A 22,270-nucleotide genomic window follows, 5' to 3' on the forward strand; every position below is an offset into this window, starting at 1 on the left:
GTTCTTCTGCTCGGAACCAGGAGAAGGCTTGACCCTGCACCCCATCTATCCCCTCTCTGTGCACCCTCAGCCTTTGTCCTGCTCTGTTCCAATTATCTCCATGTTGAGCACCTGCCAGGCCAAGACCCAAGATTTCTTCTTGACCATTTTATCTGCACATATCCAGGCCTGGCACATACTTTTGAAATGAATAAATGCCTGAATGTATGAATAAAGGAGTACATGAAAAAAAAAAAAAAGGGAAAGACTGTTTCCTTCACATGAAATGCAATTCTTGGTGAGCCCTCTAGTCCCCCTTTGCGGCAAGGCCATTCCTAACCCTGCAGTGGCAGGATGTGATCATGAGCTTGGAGTAAGTCAGCCCGGCTTCGACTCTGCTCCAGAGGGCCTGTAGCTGCTCGTGGGTGCAGAGAGGTCCTTCCATCTTCTTGCCCACGTATGTGGTGGCTAATTTTATGTGTCAACATGACTGGGTCACGGAGTGCCCAGATTAAACCTTCTTTCTGGATATTTCCCTGATATCATTTCCAAATGAGATTAGCATTTGAATTGGTGGCCTCAGTGGAATAGATGACCATCCCCTAGGTGAGTGGGCATCATCCAATCATTGAGGGCCTGAAATGAATAAAAGGCAAACAAAATAAAAATCCACTCCCTTTAAAAAAAGATTTGTCTCAGCCAGTGCCTCGGCTGAGACATCTCCTCTCATCTGTCCTCAAGCTGGGATTTACCATCAGCTCCCCTGCTTCTCCAGTCTTTGGACTCAGACCAGATTGAAGCACCGGCTTTCCTGGATATCCTTTTTTTTTTTTTTGTACCAGGGATTGAACTCAGGGGCATGCAACCACTGAGCCCCATCCCCAGCCCTATTTTGTATTTTATTTAGAGACAGGGTCTCACTGAATTGCTTAGTGCCTTATTGTTGCCGTGGATGGCTTTGAACTCACGAGCCTCCTGCTTCAACCTCCTGAGCTGCTGGGATTACAGGCATGCACCACTGTGCTCGGCTTGGATATCCATCTTGCCTATGGCAAATCATGGGGCATCTTGTCCTCCAAAATTATGTAAGGCAATTCCTCATAATCTCTTTCTCTCTTACATATATATTCTCATTCTCTCTCTCTCTCTCTCTCTCTCTCTCTCTCTCTCTCTCTCTCTCCCCCCCCCCCCCGCCTCCCTATTACCCTATTAGTTCTCTTTCTCCGGAGAACCCTGGCATGGCCACTCTGGGCTGGGAACAGATGACCAGCTCTGTCCATTGCTTCAGAAGCAGCTCATTTTCTAGTCTTTGTATAAACACAGAAATATCTGAAAGTTATAGCAATAGGTGCAAATGAGTCACAAACAGACATTGGCATCACCCCAGTCTGCTTTCAAAGTTCAGTTGTGTGAAATCACAGTGACAGGGCAGAGATAATGATCGGTTCACAGGACACTCTCGCATGCAGGGTGCCAGGACAGCCAGCCCTCCCTCCTTAACTAGGTAATCTTTTTTTTTTTTTTTTTTTTACTTTTCTTTGTTCTTCTTAGTCGTACATGACAGTAGAGTGTGTTTTGACAGGTTGTACGTACATGGAGTATGACTTCCCATTCCTGTGGTGGACTGAGTTGAGGTCCCCTTTTCCTTTCTAGGGATCTCCTTGGACCACACTGGGTGACAAGGAGATCATGGAATGAGACTCTGGATTTGCAGACACATGGGACACCTCCCTGGCAATGCCGAGCAGGACCCCCTGTGCTGGGTGTCGCTGTGTCCGCCCCTAAGATCCCCAGATGCTCTAGGACAGCATTTGATACCACAGGCTGACACCAGACCCACTACCTGGACCTGACTTCCTTTGCTGGGAACAACGTTAGTACCTGAAGGGCACTTGGGTAGTACCTAGCTCCCCGCCCATCTATGACTCCCCAGGTCTCCTGCTGCCAGGGCCACAGTCAAGCATGTCAGAGCCCAAAGGACTCGGGTTCCCCAGCATCTTACTGCTCAAGCCCCACAGCTCGTCCTGTTGTGTGCGTTGCTTTCCAATCCCTTCTTGCCACGTGATCTCATTTAACTAATTTACGACTCCAGACAGCAGACTAAATTATAGCGATTTGTTTCCTTTCCCTGGTTGCAAACTGAAGAAAAGCAGGCTTCATTAATTCAAGTGCTTATCTTCGACCAGTGTGTTAACAAGCTTTTAAATGCTGCTCCAGCCACTGAGCTTTTTGGAGGAGGTGAAAGGGCTTCTGGTCCATATGGTCTAGATTCTTGTACATTTTCATTTCAAACGCTAAGGTTGACAGAGCTGTTAAGAGCAAATGGGGTGTTAGTTAATATCTAATTACTCCTAACACAAGTCACAGCTCATTTAACTGAGGCAGACGCCAGTCTCTGCTTCCACCGACGGACACATTTAGGACATCAATTTACACTCTGTCTCTCAGCCACTTGCCTGTCTCTTGCCTGTGTAACAGTCTCACCATCCAGTGGGACTCCAGAGCCGCTTTCTTGCCAGTCATGCTTAGACACCTAAAGTCCCCCATGCCACTCTCTTATTCCCTGATATGCTAGTGGACGTCGGGATCTCAGGAACAAAAGACTGTCAAAAGATGCTGCTTCATGGTTTTCCAAAAGCAGCCACACTCAGGTTTGAATATAGTAAACCCTGGGCTGGTTTATGGTTGCATCTTGGTTTTCAGAAAAGCACCAGGCTGGGGAATCTGCTGGCAGGAGCTGATTTTCTGGCATGGTTCCCAAACTCCAAGAAAATCACCACAAAACAAGGCCCGTTTCTTCCATTTGAAATACAATGATTCATGGCACCTCGCCTGGACCCACTCATGTTTGGGATGGCCTGGCCACCAGCAGAGGCAGAATGGGGTTAGAATAATCGAGATGGAAACTATGTTACATATCCTTTCTGCAGAAGGGTACCTGGAATGAAAGAAGAATAAAAGAAAGGGCTGAGCTCAAAGATCTGCCATGAGCAAAATACTAGAGGAGGAGAATTTAAAAGGTGAGATTTGATTATATTCCTTGAATATGTTCAGGGATAGAAATGCAAAGGGGCCCTGCTTATTGAGGAGCATTCAGCTAAAAGGGGAAGTGAGTAGAAGTTACTGGAAATCTCCCCAGTGAGTGCGAGAATCCTCAGAGAAGGCTAGAGGTGTCCAGCAGCACCCTAAGAACATGCAGGAGATAAATTCAAAGGTGGTCCAGGAGGAACAGAACTCCAGGGGCAGCTGCTACAAGTCCTTCTGTGAGGGGCAGATGGCGAGGTTCTAGAACTCCTTAGAATAGGAACAGTGTGCGTGGAAACCATCACTTCATCAAGAGAATTTTCATTTAAAAAAAAAAATTACAGAGAGAACAACGAATTAAAAGAATTTTAATAAAATCAACAAGTTTACATTTTTACATCTTGTGTATCTGGGACCCAATCAGGGGAGAAGGATAAAGTTGCAAGGACAAACAGTTCTATGGAACAACAGGCAAAAAAGCAAGGACTACCCCAGCTGCGTAACAGACATCTGGGTGACAATGAACCCCACAGCCACCTCCCTGCACCCTAGAGTGAGCAAGCGCAGTTTACCAAACTTCCCAGCTCTGAGCTCAGGCCCAGGCGCCCCAGCCGACGTGACGCTCCTACGTTAATACTTGATAGGCCACGGCAGATAAACAGTCCATAAAATTAAACAGTATTGCCCATAGAATATTAATGTAAATTGAGTTCTGTTCATGCTGTTTTAACTAGAATGGCTACGCTGAACCTAATGAGAGGGAAGAGGTCTGAGTGACAGTTCTAATTGCTCTATTCAACGGCAGTCACAAAACAGCAGGCCTGGTAGAAAGAATCATGTATTTGTCTTAAAAATAGGATTTAAGAAAAGGACCTCGTGAGAGAGCGAGAGAGGTTAGAGAAGACAGTTTTTAACATACGAGACAATCCTGCACGTTGCCGTATTATTCTGCTCGTGTTAAATGATTCAGTAGAGATGGGAAACTGCCCAACTACAGCTTTCATTCTTGGAGACAATGGCAGGCGTTTCAAAACATCCATCCAGCTTCAGAGGGGGGAGGAAAAAGGAGACTAGTGTCCCCGGGTCAGGAGTGAGCAATCCCAAGCCTTTTCCAAGACTGCACCCATCTTGTGGACAGAGAAAGCAAAAGTATAATGCTGCGTATACAGGTAACTTGCTCTTTGGGGAATACAAACCTCACTCACAGGTTGCAGCGATAACACATGCAACAAAATGAGTTCCTAAACAGTCATCCAGGAACTGTTGCTCATGACCGGGCTTGGAATTCAGACCAGTTTACACAGCACAGCATACACCTGAGCCAAAAGAGAATTTCTTCATTGTTTATTCTTTAGATAATTGAAACATGGTTAGGAAAAAAAGGTGCCAACTCCACCCAAAAACACAAGGATGTTTTTGCTTCTTGGCTCACTCAGAATCCCAAAAGGAAAAAAAAAAAAAATACAGTGATCATTATTAGTATAACAAACGTTTTTTGAAGAACAGACAGTGAGTTCTTTATTCCCCTCAGGAAGGCCCAGGATGATGAAGAAAGGGTGTGTTTCGCCGCCCTCCTGTTATAGGTACCAGCAGATCCCTGTTTCTCAAACATCGCGGTTACGGGGTATATTGTCTTTATGGAAATTCTTCCCAGCACAGGTCATCCCAAGGATGAAATTCCAAAGAGGCAGTGAAATGGTAAGCGCTGCAGCTTGTCTGACATGATGCAGAAGCACAAAGCAAATCCCCAGGTGGTTATGGATGAGAGACCTTTCTTCGGCAGATTCCGGAAGTCTCAGAGCAGGCGTAGAAAGTGCTGGCAGGTAAGTCAGCCTGACTGGACCTCCTTGGAAAATCTTTAGAAGCACCTATCAGGAGCAAGGGTGCCTCCATTCTGGGCAAAGGCAGTTTTGCCCAGGGTCTGACTCCTGAAAAGCACGCTTGGTTTAGCTTCTCTTGTTTTCCCTTTTCATTTCTCAAGTCTTCAGTAGGAGGTACGTTTTCACAAGAAAAAATAGCCCTAATGAACATGACAGATGAATTTCTCAACGAGAGAGAAACTACAAAGATGCTATGAATTCAAATGAAAAGGTTTAGTGGAACCTGTTCATCAGGGAGCTTCCAATCAGCAGACGATGTCACTGCAAAGGAACCTGCCTTTGGGTCCCCAACACCTTGGGCTCCCTGTGCCCACTTCAGAACGGGCAAACTAGCTTCTCTCTTGGACCTTTATCGGTTTCCAAAAAGATCTCCATTTGCTAGGCAGTCCGAAGCACAGGGATTCATCCAAAAGTGATTGTTGGAGTAAACAAAACAGAACCTTCTGGGGAATGAGAGCTGATGGGAAGAAGAAACAAAAAGTATGTCCCTAAGGTTGGCCACTTGTAGGGGCAAAGGCAGAGCCAACATAGTTGGAGAATGTGCCCCGGACATGCCCGGGGTGGGAAGGGCTTCGCCTGAAGACCATGCAACACCTTTCCAGAGCCCGTGTGTGTCTCGGGAAGGCTCTCTCACCTGTCCCGACCACACGGGGAAGACTCCCTTTTCTTTCAGAGGAGACCTCTGTTCTGGATGACTGTGTTTCTGGACAGGTGAACTCGGGCCTACTTTCGGGATTCTCAGGGATTTCCATTTACATTCATACAAAGAACGATCAGCAGTGACGTGTCCTTGTTTCACAGGGACTGCTGTGTCCCCGGCACCCAGGTGCCTTCCCTTTGTCCTGCTGGCATGAAGTGTGGCAGCTGTCTGCTCTTGGTGTCCAGCAGGCTTAGAAAAGACCTCGGAGTCCCCCTTGTGTGCTTGAGCCAAGCTTTTCAAGTCCGGGTGCCAGGACTGGGCGAGCTGGGCGTCGTGTGTCTGTTGGTGGCACAGTGGGTGTGCACGAGCCCTCCATTTGGGTATCTGACAAACACAGGCTCGCCAAAGGGATTCTGGCACAGCTGGCAAAGCTTTTGGTCTGAGAGCCAGATTGCGCTTCCTTTCAACTTCATCTGCAAATAGAAACCAAGAGTGGTCACGCTGCATTTAAACCCCAAGTGACCACCTTCTGTTGTTTAAGAGTTGATGCACTTCCTCCACCCCACCCTGCAGGATGGTTCTCCCTGATGCAGACTGTAGAAATAATCAAACCATCCTTGGTACCCAGAGAAGTAAAAAAAAAAAGCTGTTCTTTGTTTATAAAAGAAATTGCTCCTTGTTGGCATTTCTATTCCAGATTCTCCCTCCAACATTCTCAGGGCTGTTTCACCCTAGGCCTGACGTGAATGTGAGAGCCACCCAGGACCATGCACCATCTCACCCCCTGGCCCTCGCACTTGCCAAAAAGAAAAGTACAAAAAAGGGACATGGCCGAGGTTCTGTGGCAGATGAGAGGCACATTCCTGATGGGCTGGGCAATACAATCTCTTTTCTTTAGAGGTAAACAATAAAATGGAGCCGTAAAACCATCAGGCCAGGTCTGATAAACAGACTTCAATTTTGGCAAATGGAAAAGTTCTAAAAATTCACTCTCTACTTGCTGTTGCCATGAGCCCTGAGCTGCTTTCCTTCACCATGCCCTTCAGCCGTGCTGTTCTGCCTCACCTTGGGCCCAGAACTATGGAGTCTGCCAGCCATGAACTGAACCTCTGAAACCCTCTTGGACTCCCGTGTATGGTCATAAAGAAGAAATGTAAAAGCACAGAAAGTGAAGAGGGAAAAATGATCTTCCTGGCTTTGGTTTTCAAAAGTCCTTCAAAATATGGAAACTGAGGAAGAGAGATCAACTATTTTGCACAGGGTCCTATGGCTGGCAGGTGGAGGAGCCAGGATCCTCCCTTAGGAAGCCTGGTTCTGAAACTGGTTCTCTTTTTCACTCTGTGATTCATCTAACCTGGAGCCAGCTGAATATTCTTGTCTGTTGAATTCAGGAGAGAGAACGACTATTCCAGTCATGGCAAACAGAGTTAACAGAGTCAGCTCACCGTGAATGCAAATTCGATTGCTTTGTGGCTGCTGCTTGGAGCACGTGCCAGATTTGCCAAGAGCTGGTTGATTAATGCCACTCAGAACAAAGTAGCAGCAGGTCCAGGGACTACTCCACTGAAATATTTAGGTCCTGAACCCCCTGGCGGGTGGGTCCCCTCCACTAACATTAACCCCTTGCTCTTCCCTCCAGCACCCATGCTCACTGCCTTTGCTTTTCCATGCTCCCTGAAATGCTGCCCCTCTTCCCACGGCCCAACCATGCCACCTCTACCTCCCACGTGAAATGCCTACACCACCCAACCTCAGCCATCTCCATTTTCATGGAATCTGTGTTGTCATGGGTGATCCAACACTTGTGAATAGGCAAAGACAGATTTCAAGACCACCACCAGACCCTGAAGTTGGGAGCAGGCAGGAGGAGTCCACCTTTGGTCTCTGTCTCTCCCTAGAGCCCAGCTCAGAGCCTGGTGCAATTTGGATGCTTTACAAAACATTCATAAAATAAATAAATAAAAGAATGAATGGGTGGATTCTTTAGATGTTTCCCCTTTGTATACCTTGACAGCTCTTTGAGGGCAGGGATGTGTTATCGAATTCTTTTGGGCTCTCCACCATACCACTGTGATGCATAGTAATTACTTCAAATCTGTGAGGACAGAAACTGAGCCAACAAAACCTCCTTCACGGAGGAGTTATTGAGCAATCTGAACGAGAGGGAGAATGATAAATATTTGACTTACAAATAATAATGATGAAAGTCATGGCACTTGTTGGCTCAACTGTCTTGGCTGTCCAGACCTACTGTTTTCTACATGCATTAGTCAATGCTTCTTTTTCACTCCCCATGGTAACAGACAAGTCAGGTCAGTTAGCTTTGGCTGCGCAACAAGCAACCCAGAACTTGGTGGCTTAAAACAATAATGGCCTACATACTTCAAATGGGTGATCTTTAATTGATAAAATAAAGTTGTCAAAAAAACAAAAAGTCCTACACAATTCAGTTCGGTCAACCCAGGCAGGTGAGTCTATTGACAGGATCGAGTAGCAAGTTGGTAAATTGATCTTGGACTCATTAGTGGCATTCATCATTCAACAAAACAACTTATTCAACACCTTCAGCATGCCAGGCTTGGCCCTGGGGAAACTGAGATAAATAAATGAAGTTTCCTGCCCTCAAAGAACCCAGTCTAATAGTAACGAGAGAGAACCATGAATGTATGACAAAGCGTGCAGATGAGCAGGGGAGAAGGCGGCTCATCTGCTGTGGGTATGAGATGGTTTCAATATGGACAAGTGGGTAGGCTGAGTTCTGACCTGGTGTTCACCAGACAGAAAGGAAGAGGCAGGAGTATTTCAGATGGTGGGAACAGAACATGCAAAGGCCAGGAAGTGTGGAGCAGCACGTCACCCCTGGGTGGTGCCTGGCTGAGACCAGGATCCATGCCAGGAAGCAGCAAGAGGATGCAGGACGGCATCTCCCAGGCCATGGGGAGTCCACACAGGCTTTATGTGTGAGAAGAATGTGGATTCGCACTCTGCCACCACATGGAGTATCCAGACAGGGAGGACAGCTTGGTGACAAGAACTGGCCCAGGAGGCACTTCTGGGCCCTTCCTCTGACTGACTGTGACCTCCCTGGGCTTCAGTTTCCTTTGCTGTGCAGTGGAGATGACACCAGCAGACACGACACAAAGCTGCTGTGGTGATGACATGGTATGATGGAAAGTGCCAGAATGGTGCCCGGCCGTTGCGACCTGGTCAGCGAGCAGCACCTTTCTAACTCTTCTCCTTCCTCCCTTCCCCCACCCCACCTGCTCACTGATCATCAGTGTTCAAAAGGGGAGAAGAGCTACCCTGATGTCCTGCCCCCACCAGCTCCTGCCTCTCCCCACACCAACCTGTTTCTAGATGGGAACAATCTGGTACTAGGTATGTTGACGTCACAGAGAAGAAAAAGCTGACCAAGACCATCTGCACAGGTGAACCTGCCTTGCACAACTCACGGGCAGGCAGCGGAAGTCCACCCACCCAGCAGGCCAGGCCTCACCTTACTGTATGTGTAGATCAAGTTTTCCGACCTGGCCAAGCCAACAGCCACCTGCGTGGTCCTCCGGGCGTGGATGCTGTCCCTCATGGCCCCAGTCAGGAATGGGCAGAGCAGCTGCACCGACCAGGAGCCAGGCAGCAGCTGCAACACCTGCGTGGCATCAAACTCCGTGGCGTGGCGGTTCAGCAGGTCCACGGCAGCCACGGTCAGCTCGTGGGCAGCGGGGCCGGCGTGCAGGTACATGGTGAGCAGTGTGTGAAAGAGGTGCCGGCGGCAGGGTGCGTCCTGGCCCTCGGAGCTCCACAGGCAGTAGTCCTCGGCCGCCGAGAAGTCCCCCAGCTCGTGCACGAGGATGTGCAGGGCTTTCCCGTGCTCGCCCAGCTTCCCGTGGAGGATGGCGCTCTCCATGGGCAGGCCAGCGCCCTGGATCCTCTCTGTGGAACAAAACTGCCACTCAGAAACAGGCAGGCCTCTGCCAGGGAAACCAATGCATCCTGCTGCTCCAAGTCTCAGAAAGGGCAGCCCCCTGGCTACCTAGACAGTGCTAAATACCGCCACCCAGGCGACCCCAGGAGGGAAGCTTTTCTTGTATTGGCACCGTGCCAATTTGGATCTTAGTAAAACAGAAGATGGATTCTACTTTTTTGGGGTACTGGGGACTGAACCCAGGGGCACTGGACCACTGAGCCACATCCCCAGCCCGATTTTGTATTTGATTTAGAGACAAGGTCTCACTGAGGTGCTTAGCGCCTCGCTTTTGCTGAGGCTGGCTTTGAACTGGTGATCCTCCTGCCCCAGCCTCCTGAGCTGCTGGGATTACAGGTGGGCACTACCACATGGCTGGACTCTACTTAATATGTTTAGAGAATGAACAAAACAAATGATCCAGGATCCCAGAAGGCCCCAGTGAGTCACTCCGCACTCCGGGTCTCCAGGTCTTCAGCTTCCCAGTGTAGTATATTTTCTTTGACTAAGGCAGAAGGGCACAAGAGCTGTCACTCTGTGTCCTTGGGGGATTGTTCCAGGACCCAGCCTCTATGGTACCAAGATACACCATGCTCAAGTTCCTTATAAAACACAGAACAGCACTTGCACATATCCTACATACATCCCCGTGTATTCTGACATCATCTCTGGATTACTCACAACACAATGCAGCACAAATGCTGCGCCCATGTTTGTCATACTGTATTGTTCAGGGAGCAATGACAAGACAAAGGCTTGTACGTGGTTAGTACAGACACAGTTTGGGGGGAACATTTTCAATCCCAATTGGTTGAATCTAGAGAGGCAGAGCCCACAGATAAGGAGGGCTGACTGTGTATCCCCTTAAATCCAAACACCTCCCTCCCCAAAAAGGTGTGTTTATACCAATTTATTCTAATTCCACTGGGATTACAGTGGCGCATGCCTGTAATAGCAGCACCTCAGGAGGCTGAGGCAGGAGGATCGCAAGTTCAAAGCCAGCTTCAGCAACTTAGTGAAAGGCCTTAAGCAACTCAGTGAGACCCTCTCTCTAAATAAAAAATAAAAAGGGCTGGGGATGTGGCTCAGTGGTAAAGCATCCCTGGGTTCAATCCCCAGCACCCCCCTCCCAATTTAAAGTACATTTCACTGAAAGGAATATGATGAGCTTACAGTGCTGAAAACCACAACTACACCACCCAACAAAAGGTCGAAAGCAAAACAGAAGGCTTTTTCCCCCCCAAATTTTCCCTGCAATTAAGGGTCCAGGTAACAAGGAAATGGCAGTGTCACTCTGAAGGCCCTACCTGGTGTGGACGGAGCCTCACTGGCAAGGTCGCATCCCTCCCCACCCCCTCTGGGAATAGGAAGATGAAGAGCTCTTCCTACTGCTCAGGGTCATTTTGAGGATGACACTTGGTCTGAGGTCACACTTGATACTCAAGTGACGGGCACTTGGCCTCTGAAGCTGGGTCACACAGGGGTCCCCTCAGGCTAATGCCCAAGACAGACATGACCAGGATGCGCCAGACACCACCCTCCTCCTGGTGAAGGGTCAACACACAAGCTCAGAGGCTTCAACACTTGAGTCACAGGGAGACGTGCAAAGGTGCGAAGGGCACTGTGGCAATGCACACTGTTTACACCCATCACCGCGCTGACACCCGATCCCCGGCACCCCAAGGGGGCTGGTTTGGCAGGGATGGTTACTACAGCTTCCCTAGCCTGGTGTACTTCCCAGTCACCCAACTAACCAACCCGGGGTTACTGCCATGCTGTGGTGACAGCTTGAGTGTGTCCCCCACAGCCATGTGCTGGAAGCTTAGTCCCCAGAGTGGCCATGTGAGAGGAGGCGGGGCCCAGAGGAAGATAATTAGGTCCCTGAGGGACCACCTTCAGAAGAGGTAGAAGCAGTTCTCCTGGGACCCTGGTTAGTTCTCAGGAGAAGGTTGTCATAAGAGATCAAGACTGGCCCCTCCCTCTCTCTCAAGTGCTCCCACCCAACAGCCCTTATCAGAGGCAAAATCAATAGGGGCAACCCCCTCTTGGACTTTTGACCTACAAAACTGTATGCTAAGTAAAACTTTTTTATATAAATTACCTAATCTCATCAAGTATTTTGTTATAGCATCAGAAAGTAGACTAATCCACATACAAGGTTAATCTCTGATTTTCTAATGTTATTTCCATAGTGTGTTGGGGGACCCTCACTGCCTGCAAGTCCCCCAGTTCTTGCACAAGGATACACTGTATGTGCTCAAAAGCTGGAAGAATGAAAGCCATGGTCAGCAAATTTATGTAAGGCAAAAAAGTATGTTAAAGGTGTTAGTAAAAGCCAAGTGCAGTGGCACTTGACTGTAATCCCAGCAACTCAGGAGGCTGAGGCAGGAGGATTGCAAGTTCAAAGCCAGCCTCAGCAAAGTAAGGCACTAAGCAACCCTGTCTTTAAATAAAACAATACAAAATAGGGCTAGGGATGTGGTTCAGTGGTCAAGTGCCCCTGAGTACAATCCCCATCACCTGCTCCCACCACAAAAAAAAGCATTAATAAAGATATTTAACAGCCTTTATAGTATGGGCACCAAACAATAAAAACACACAGTGGCTGTAGGCAATCTGCATGGCTGCATGCACCACAGGCGAAGGGGAGCCCTGGGTAAGTGCGAGCTAGAACCAGCATTTGCTGTTCCTGCCAAACATCAGTACACGACCATGCTCTGGCTCTGCTGCTCATGAGCTGTGTGACATGGGGCAAGTTGGGTAAATCTTTCAGCTTCAATTTATGTGCTCTCCTGTAACAACGGGAAGAGTGCTAGGACTTACTTCATATACACTGCAGAAATTAAGCATTGTAACGCGTTCTTGGCATCTTGACTTATGCCTGGTGGATACAGCTAATCCTTACCATGCATGCATTTCAAGTGTGTAAATTCATCTACTTGCTAAAATTTATTTGTTACCTCAAAATGAACACTCACAGCAATTTCAAGGTCATTCCTGGCCACACACAAAGCAAAAAATATGTCAGCTGCCCAACATACACAGCTCAGGTTGAACAAGGTGGCCCTCTCTCTGCCTTCTTGCTTCAATTCTCAAGCTACATACGAATGTCCTTTATATGGTCTATTTAGTGATACTTTTTTTTTTTTTTTTTTTTTTTTTTTTTTGCATTTTGCTCTTTGTTAGTAATTTTACTGAAGGCTGTGCTGAGCCTTATGGAAAAAAATTGTGCATTACATAGGCTTTAGTTGGGCATGAGTTATAGTGTTGTTGTCTGTGAATTTAATGGTAACGAATGAACAATATATGAAGGTGTCGTTAAACAGAAACATGCATTGTTGAGAGACTTTATAGGGGGAGCACAAGAGGCCTCCCCCTCCTCCAGGCAGGCTGACTGTCCATGTACTGACAGGGTTATGAAATGTTGGGCAGGTTTGCAGAAATCTAACCCTGTATTTCCCCTACTGACCACAGTTCAATGCTTCCTAATTCCATGTTTGTGGAGACTTCCAAGAACACAGCTACCAGGAACAATGGGAAGGGATGTAATGGTTGGAAAACAGCACTAATGCTGTTAAAGAAAAATACGTTACTAATCCAAGTACAAATCCAGGTGCAGTGGCACTTGACTGTAACCCCAGCAGTCTTACTGTACTGGTGTCCAGGACAGTAAGAAAGTGGTCAATGCCACCAGTGCAGGACCACACTGCCATGTGGCACTCTCCACATTATGGACACTGTGGTCTTTGCCCTCTTGAGAAATTGGAAACTCAAGTTCCCTCTAAGACACCTGCAGTGCTTCCATGGCTTAGGGCTCAAGGGATTTCAAGCCGTGACCAAGGTTTGAAGACCAAGAAAGGGCCACTGGAACAGGGCCAGCTGGCAAAGTTTTGACCAAATGCAGCTGGTCCTCAGTACTCACAGGTTTCATATCTGAGAATTGAACCAATCACAGATAAAAAAAAAAAAAATTTAACAAAAAGAACAAAAACCAAAAAAATCAAACAGTAACAACAATTAAAAAAGAAAACCAAAAACTGGTCAGGTGCAGAGTGGCACATGCCCGTGATCCCAGCTCTTCGGCAGGCTGAGGCAGGAGAATCACAAGTTTGAGGCCAGTCTGGGCAATTTAATGAGATCCTTTTCCCAAATAAAATAAAAAGTGCTGGGGTGTAGGCTCAGTGGTAGAGTTCACTGGCTTCCTTCCCCAGTACAGTAAAGAAAATAAAGTAAACAAACAAACAAACAAACAAAAAATCGCATCTGTGACAGACTTAAATGATGAAGTATAACAATTATTTACCGAGTGTTCACACTGTGTGAGGTATTATAAGCAATCTAAGTGCGAGAAAGTGTACAGGTCCCATACAAACACCCGCTATTTTCTCTAAGGGACTTGAGCATCTGCAGACTTGTATCCTGGGGGGTCTGGAACCAATCCCCCAAAGATACCTAGGCACTACTGTAGTGGGGTCATCAAAAGAAACCAGGACTGATCAACAGCCATGCACACGGCCAGGACCTGTCAGGGCAACTCTGATGTCACCCGCTTAGGCCACGGTCCAACTTGAGAGACTTTACAGGGGGAGCACAAGAGGCCTCCCCCTCCTCCAGGCAGGCTGACTGTCCAAATGGGCCCAAGGAATCATCCCACAGGATCAAAAGGGAGCTCTGCCAACGCTGGTCTCTCCATCCCCCACCCCCATGATAGGAGCGTCTAACTGGGGGACACTGTGCTCATTCTCACCTATCAGAAAGTGGACTCGATACAAGTCAGATTTCTGGAGCAGGCGCCGAAGCTTGGTCTGTGTCTCGCTGGGCTCCGAGCCCTGGCTGCCGGCAGCCGCCCTCTGCTGCAGCACCTCCTCCAGGTAGAGGACCGCCAAGTGGGTGTGGTACTCTTCTTTCTGCAGGAGAGGGGGTCCGACAGACAGAGTTTGCTGAGTGGGAAGCCTGCAGATCCCCACCATCAGCCACTGTGCCCACGACCCGGCCTGCTCTGAGGGGACCTGGGGAAGATTCTCAAAGACAGTGGATGTGACGCTCTGGGCTGGTGGGAAATCTCCCAGAAACCTCAATGCACAGAGGAGGAGCTCACAGTTCGTGGTGCTACAGTTTGAATGTTGCATGTTTCCCAAAAGCCCACGTGCTAAAGGCTTGGTCCCCAGGGAGGTGAAACTGGGAGGTGGGGCCTAATGAGAGGAAGTTGGGACAATGTGGTTATGTCCTAATCCATAGGGATTATGGGGCTATAATCTCTTCCTCTTTCTCTCTTTCACACACTGGCCATGAGGTGAGCAGCTTTGCTGATAGTCTGCCTCATCACAGGTCCCAAAGCAACAGGCCCAACTGACCACAGACTGGAACCCCGAAAACCAGGAATCAAAATCAACCTTTCTCTTCATAAGTTAACTGTCTCAAGTATTTTGTCAGAGTGGTGGAAAGCTAATGCATGACTATGGAGAACAAAAGGGTTACTTGTCATTTTGTGAAGTAAGGGCCACAGGATTTAGGTATTCTCTACAAAAAGGCCCAAATTCTCTCATTTCTTTTGGAGATAATAACAGAGGGAAAACAGAAGAACAATATAAATATAGAGGACAGGAGGTGGCAGTGAAAGGGCTACCTATTCCAGTGGGTCTCTTTCACTGAGCCTCAAGTTCCCTCAGTCACCCACAAGTACAGACTGAGCAGCCAGGGAATGGGAACGTGACATCAGAACCATCTGCTGAAAAAGCTGATAGTCAGGCTCCACCTCCTGTTGTGCTCACCTGCAGCCTCCTGTCAATAACGAGATGTTCCAGATATTTAACAAGAGCTTTAGGGTATTTTTTAAGGCAACTGATAATATCATCTGGATTAAAACTATTCTTCTGCTGCTCGTCCCAAGGTCTCTTGGTGAAAACTTGAACGCCGACCTAAAGGAAGAGCAGAATAGTTATTAGACTTTTTGAAGTCACTTTTTCTTCATCTTTATTTTGGTCACTATGCGTTCATGATTTGGTTAAAATCATGATAAAAATATGATGATGAAATACATTAAGTAGGTACGACTTTTTGGGTGTCAATCCTATCCCAATGGAGTGGCTAACAAATATGGTTATGGAGAAACATGGTCCAGCAGGAAGCAGAGAACATGAAGCAAAGACAGAAAAGCACCGTCCACTCAGAAACCTCCCCTCGGACATCCAGCTGGAATTTCTTTAACAATGATTAGAAACTAAAAAACAAAGCATTTATCGGTAATGAATTTTGACAACTCATGCAGTAACTATCTTGGACTATTAAGATCATCCCCAAACAGGGATGTTTCTTTGCCTAAGAATAAATGAAAATAGCCAAAAGCACTGAAAACTCAATACACTAAACTCAGATCTCTGAACCAAGATTAGCTATTTGGTAGACTATTTATGATAGATGGTTAATCTGGGATCTGACATTGGTTCCTGAACAGAACGGCCTCCTTTCACATTGAAATACTCTGGTCTAATTCCATCTTCAAGGAAATGCTAATGAGAAAAGTATATCCATGCCAGGTTCCCCTGGGCCTTTATGTGTGCATGGTCTGTTGCCTGCAAACACACGCGTCTCCATGATCCCAAAACATGAGAAATGAAGTGGAACTGTTAAGAGTGTGAATTTGGGTTGTAAGTGTGGATTTGTGTGTTGGCTTTCTCACCAATTGGCAAAGATTCTGAATCTCTTTGACTCTCAGTTTGCCATAGTCTAAAAAACAGGCCCACTTCAGGCTAGGGAAGGCTCAGTGGTAAGATACTTGCCTAGCATGCACAAGGTCCTGGGTTCCATCCTCAATACCGCATAAACAACAGCTACAACAATATCAGAATAATAACAATGTGCACTTCGTGGAGTTGCAGTGCCATTCAAAGGAGAGAGAGGTCAAGTGACAGGCCTATCAGGTGGCACACAGGATTCCAGTATGTTCTGCTGTTATGTGGGAGCACTGAGAATGGTCTACCCCTCTCAATGGCACTAGATCCATGTTATAAGTGTGAGCATGTCAGGAGTGGACACTGTGGGCGTGCCTCAGCGGCACAGGAGGGATGGAGTAAAAGGTGGGTGCACAGGGGCGCCAAGGAAATAGTCTGTCTTTAATGGTGAGAACCAAGAGGCTTACTATCTTTGTTCCAGTCATCTGTGGGAGTCACTAAGGACTCTGTCCCTCTGTCCTGAGCATGCTATCCCCTAGACAGCCCACAGCCAACAGGTGCTTTACCACTCTTGTCATTTCTCGATGTCAAAGATGGGTTGACATAAAGGAGCATGAAATTATGGCATTTGCCAGTAAATGGATGGAACTAGACACTATCATTGCTAAGTGAAATAAACCAACCCCAGAAAACCAAAGCTGAATGTTCTCTCTGATATGCGAATGCTGACTCACATAGGGGGTCGGGGAGGACACCAGACTGGACGAGGGGGCATGGGAGGGAGGGAGGGGACACTGGAATGGGAAAGACAGTAGAAGGATTCTGACACCACTTTCCTGTGTTCACATATGAATACATGACCAGTGTGACTCTACCTTATGTACAACCACAAGAACAGGAAGGTAGACTCCATGTATGTACGATATGTTAAAATATATTCTACTGTCATGTGTAACTAAAAAAAACGAATAAAAAATAAATAAATGTGTTCAAAGGAAAAAAAAAAAAAAAGATGGGCTAAATCCTGCTCCCCACACGGGCCTCCACACCCACAATTTCCATGTGGGGTGGTGGGAGCAGGCAAGGGAACCATGGTCTCTCTGGTGTGGCCCAGGCCTGGGGCTGTCTCCTGACAAGGCCCAAAGCCTTCAGGGCAGCAGCCTGCTACTGCTCCGTGACAACAGTGCCAGATGTCACTGGGGAGACAGGGAGACACCACAAGATTGACGAGGCTAGGCTTTTTGCTTTTCTAGAAAAGAGGGCTTCCCAGGGAGAGGATTCTAACCATGTGTCTAAGAAGCACCAAAATTCAGAACTTCTGCAGGGCATAGTGGTACACACCTGCAATCCCAGGGGTTCAGGAGGCTGAGGCAGGAGGATCACTAGTTCAAAGCCAGCCTCAGCAAGAGAGAGGCGCTAAGCAACTCAGTGAGACCCTGTCTCTAAATAAAATACAAAATAGGGCTGGGGATGTGTCTCCATGGTCAAGGGCCCCTGAGTTCAATCTCTGGTGCCCACCTGGCCCCCCAAAAAAGAAAAAATGCAGAACTTCTTGCAGAGCTAGTGTTCATATTATTCAAAAGAGGGTATTAAAAGGGGAACAAAGAAAACAGAGGGGTTTGAAATGTAGCTTTTTTTCCCCCACTTAAAATCAAGAGCTCTTCTGGTTGGTTTTTACCAGCCACCCTGAAGAAGAAGGCAATTCTCAAGCACAAACCTCCTCACTTCTCTGCAAGACCCAGTCGGCGTAGGTCCACACCAGCTCCTGGTCTAAGCAGTAGGTGAGAAAATCAACAATGTACTCGTACAGGTCTGAGCGCGTGGAGTCCTCGATGTCCCCGTTCACGATGTTTACCCACAACTGGAAAGGAATCAAACATAAACATAAACAAAACCTAGAACATTACGTATCTTGCAGAATTAGCTTAGAAAGTCTGTGTGTTTACTGACTTGACCTTTTAAGACTTTGGGAAGTAAAGGTTGAGAATCCCTCCCTGATCTGAAAACCCCCAATCCAAAACTTTGAACCCAGGGGAGCTTTACCACTGAGCACATCTCTATACCTTTTCATTTTTTATTTCGAGACAGGGTCACACGAAGTTGCTGAGTGCCTCGCTAAGTTGTTGAGGCTGACCTCAAACTTGTAATCCTCCTGCCTCAGTTTCCCATGTTGCTGGGCCAAAATTTTTTAAGCATGTTGATAATGCATTTAATTTAATTTTACTTTTGGTACTGGGGATTGAACTCAGGGGCATTCAACCATTAAGCCATATCCCCAGCTCTATTTTGTATTTTTTTTTATTTAGAGACAGGGTCACACTGAGTTGCTTAGTGCCTGGCTTTTGCTGAGACTGGCTTTGAACCCACAATCCTCCTCCCTCAGCCTCCTGAGCCACTGGGATTACTAGCATGTGCCACCAAGCCTGGCTTGACAATGCGTTTTAGATTTCAAATTTCAAACTGGGGTTGGTTCACCCCTAAAATCTATGCAAATCTTCCAAAATCTGAAAAACTCCAAAATTTGAAATACTTCTGATCCCAAGCAATTTGAATAAGGAGTATTCAACCTATAGTAGGACAAGTCATAAATGTCTAAATCAATTTTTAATTTCCTTCCTTCCTTCCTTCCAAATGTAAACAGCCAACAAAGTTTATGGGGATAGATGAGTGCTTTTCAAATCTTTCTTCATAAAATAAATAAAATGGTGATATCTATAGACACAAAAGAATTCACCTACAAGCATCAGAGAGCATCTATTTCTATCTTCTCCATCACCTGAGCTCTTGATTCTCAGACTCTCCTTGGACTGTGATGGGAAGATGTATTTTTTCAAAATGTCTTGGTGATTCTGATCCCAAATGCTCCTGTTGCCTTTGGCCCAGCAGCTCAAGACAAACCCCATTGATAAAAATCTCTCGCTATTTCCATCAGAAACTTCCCTACCATACTAACTGAAGCTTACTGTCTGGACCCCCGAAAGAGGGAGCATCATGTGGAGCAGGAAGGGATAGAGGCCGCACCTCCCCCACCATGAGCCTCATCCAGCTGTCCACCTGGCTGGGCTTCTGAGCCCCGGCAAAAGCAGTACATCTAGGAAACAGGGCTGGTGATGCCAATCTGTCTTTCTGACATTAGAGTCCCAACATCTTTTATGTTATAGGTTGAGTATCCCTTATCCCAAATGCAGGGGCTATAGGTATTTTGGATTTTATATTGTTTCAGATTTGGGGATTTTTGCATATAGACAGTGATGTATCTTGGAGGTGGAACTCAAGTCTAAACAAGAAATTCATTTGTATCAAGTACACTTTATAAACTTTGCCCAGAGGTAAATTTATGCAATATTTTAAATAATTTTGTGCATGAAACAAGGTTTTGTTTTGGGAGGCGTACCAGGGAATAAACTTAGGGGCACTCAACCACTGAGCCACATCCCCAGCCCTATTTTGTATTTTATTTAGAGACAGGGTCTCACTGAGTTGCTTAGGGCCTTACTTTTGCTGAGGCTGGATTTGATCCTCATGCCTCAGCCTTCTGAGCCTCTGGAATTACAGGCATGTGCCACCACACCTGGCTGAAACAAGGTTTTATGTTGTTGAATTTTCCACTTTTGACCTCACATCAGCACTCAAATAGTTTTGGGCTTTGAAGCATTTCAGATTTTTCTGATTAGGAATGCTTAACCTATAATCATTTCTTCAACACCGACTTCCCCAAACCAAATAACATAATCACATATATATTGAAATTTTATCTGTGATACCCAAATATGTTTTGGCTTTGGGAAAGAGGCGCTTAATCGCTAAGCCACATCTGAGCCCTATTTTATATTTTATTTAGGGTCAGGGTCTTGCTGAGTTGCTATGGCCTCACTAAGCTACTGAGTTTGGCTTTGAATTTGTGACCCTCCTGCCTCAGCCTCCTGAGCCACTGGGATTACAGGCATGCATCTGGCCTCCTTTAAAAAAAAAATTTTAAAAAACCTTCCTTCTTCCCTCTCCCCTCTCCTTCCTCTACTCTACTGGACTTCCTTTCACTCGTCTATTAATTTGTATTTGGTTGGTTTTTTATGCAAGCTTATCCTTCTCTCCCTGCTTTCCTGTTTTATTCTAGCTTCTGAAGATGGGAGAATACATTCAACCTTTGAGTTTCTGAGTTTGGCTGATGTCACTTAGCATGATGTTCTACATTTCTACCCATTTACTGGCAAATGCCATCATCTCATTCTTTTTAATGGCTGAGCAGAACTCTGTTGTGTATATATACACCACAATTTCTTAATGCACTCATATATCGATGGGCATCTGGGTTGATTTCAGAATTTAACTATTGTGAATTGTGCTGCTCTAAACATTGCTGTCGCTGTGTTGCTACAGTAGGCTGATTTCAAGTCTTTGGGGAAAATACTCAGAAATGGGATAGCTGGGTCACCCCTAGTTTTCTGAGGAATCTCCAAACTGCTTTCCAGAGATTTAGTCTGCAGTTCCACCAATAATGTACCAGTGTTCCTTTCCCCCCCAAACCTTGTGATAGTTTCCCAAAACAACCACTAAAGACTAAACAGACACTTGGCTTTGCCAAAGTCATGGAGTTGATGTTAGTTTGGTGAATATGGTTGATGTTCTTTGCTTCACACAATGAAACAAAAAAGAAATGTGGCATATATACACAATGGAATATTACTAAGCAATAAAGGAGAATAAAATCATGGCATTTGCAGGTAAATGGATGGAGTTAGAGAAGATAATGCTAATGAAGTTAGCCAATCCCAAAAAAACAAATGCCAAATGTTTTCTTTGATATAAGGAGGCTGATTCATAGTGGGATAGGGAGCGGGAGCATGGGAGAAACAGACAAACTCTGGGGAAGGGAGGGGGCATGGGGTAATTAATGATGGTGGAATGTGATGATCATTATTATCCAAAGTACAGATATGAAGACATGAATTGGTGTGAATGTAGTGTGTATACACCAGAGATATGAAAAATTGTGCTCTATATGTGTAATAAGAATTGTAATGCATTCTGCTGTCATATGTAAATATATATATACACACACACACACACACACACACACACACACACACATATCAGAAAACCAGTCCAACATGCAAAAGAGTGGATAACAAGGAAAGAGGGGAGAAAGTGCTCTGAGAGTGTGAGATGAAGCTGTCACGCTCAAAAGCAAGCTGGAAGATGCAACAATGCAAGGTGAGAGACAGGCTGACAAATTCATGCTATTGCTCTTCAAGTGCAGTACCCCTGCCCGGCCACCCGGAGCGCTGGTTCAAATCCCAGCTCCACCTGGGACCACAGGCATGGCCTTGATCAGCTTCAGTTTTGTCACAGTGACACAGGGATAGTAATTTACCCAGCTCATTGGTAATGGTTATTGTCAGGAACAGTGGAAATGATAAATTCAATAGCTATTTTCTGCCCTAATTTTCTTATAAGACAGTGATGTCACATACCCTGTGGTTCAATAAGAAGTCTTACTCAAATAAGTAGAAAAAATAGTTGTTACTAAAGGTTAGGAAGTAGGGAGAAGAAGGATAGATGGAGGTTAGATAATGGGAAACAAAATACAGTTAGAAGAAGTAAGTCCTACTGTTCTACAGCTCAGAACTGCAGTTTATAACAATTTATTACAGATTTTAAAAAAGAACTAAAACAGAGGAGTTCAAAGATTCCCAACACAAAGGAGTGATAAATGTTTAAGGAGTCGGCAATGCTAATTACCCTGATTTGACCATTTTGTGTCCTGTACATGTATCATCGAGTTATCACACCGTACCCTATAAGTGTGTACAATTATTTCACATCAACTTAAAAAAATTAAAAATAAATTATCAGTACTTTTTCATTTGAAAAATTTTCAAGTTCCAAAATCTCAATCTGGATAGTGCTCTTCAAAGAAATACAAAGACAAAGAAATGAAAAGTCTTGGCCAACATTTCTCAAGGAATTCACTTTCTAAAACAATACTATTTTTGTTCTGGATAAAAGGAGTTATAGATCAGGCAAAAGTGGTTTCTATCAATTTGTGGATTTAGCTTTTTTTGCTAAGTAACACTGAGTTAAAGGACACCGATGTCAACATAACGCTAAAATGCTT

General features: G+C 45.9%; 1 protein-coding gene across 2 annotated transcripts in view; it reads right to left on the minus strand.

Moving 5' to 3' along the window:
- Positions 1–3,350: 3,350 nt before the first annotated feature.
- Tgfbrap1 (transforming growth factor beta receptor associated protein 1) overlaps positions 3,351–22,270 on the minus strand; it is a 64,512-nt gene continuing 45,592 nt past the window's right edge. For both annotated transcript variants that reach the window (XM_076833395.1, XM_076833394.1), the window contains exons 8-12: positions 17,873–18,016; positions 15,256–15,402; positions 14,232–14,391; positions 9,020–9,453; positions 3,351–5,996 (exon numbers count right to left, since the gene is read on the minus strand). In XM_076833395.1, coding sequence (XP_076689510.1) covers positions 5,820–5,996; positions 9,020–9,453; positions 14,232–14,391; positions 15,256–15,402; positions 17,873–18,016 — 1,062 coding nt within the window. In that variant the 3' untranslated portion in view covers positions 3,351–5,819. The remainder of the gene's footprint in view (positions 5,997–9,019; positions 9,454–14,231; positions 14,392–15,255; positions 15,403–17,872; positions 18,017–22,270) is intronic.

This window comes from Callospermophilus lateralis, chromosome 14, assembly GCF_048772815.1.
Source record: "Callospermophilus lateralis isolate mCalLat2 chromosome 14, mCalLat2.hap1, whole genome shotgun sequence".
Taxonomy (NCBI): Eukaryota; Metazoa; Chordata; class Mammalia; order Rodentia; family Sciuridae; genus Callospermophilus; species Callospermophilus lateralis.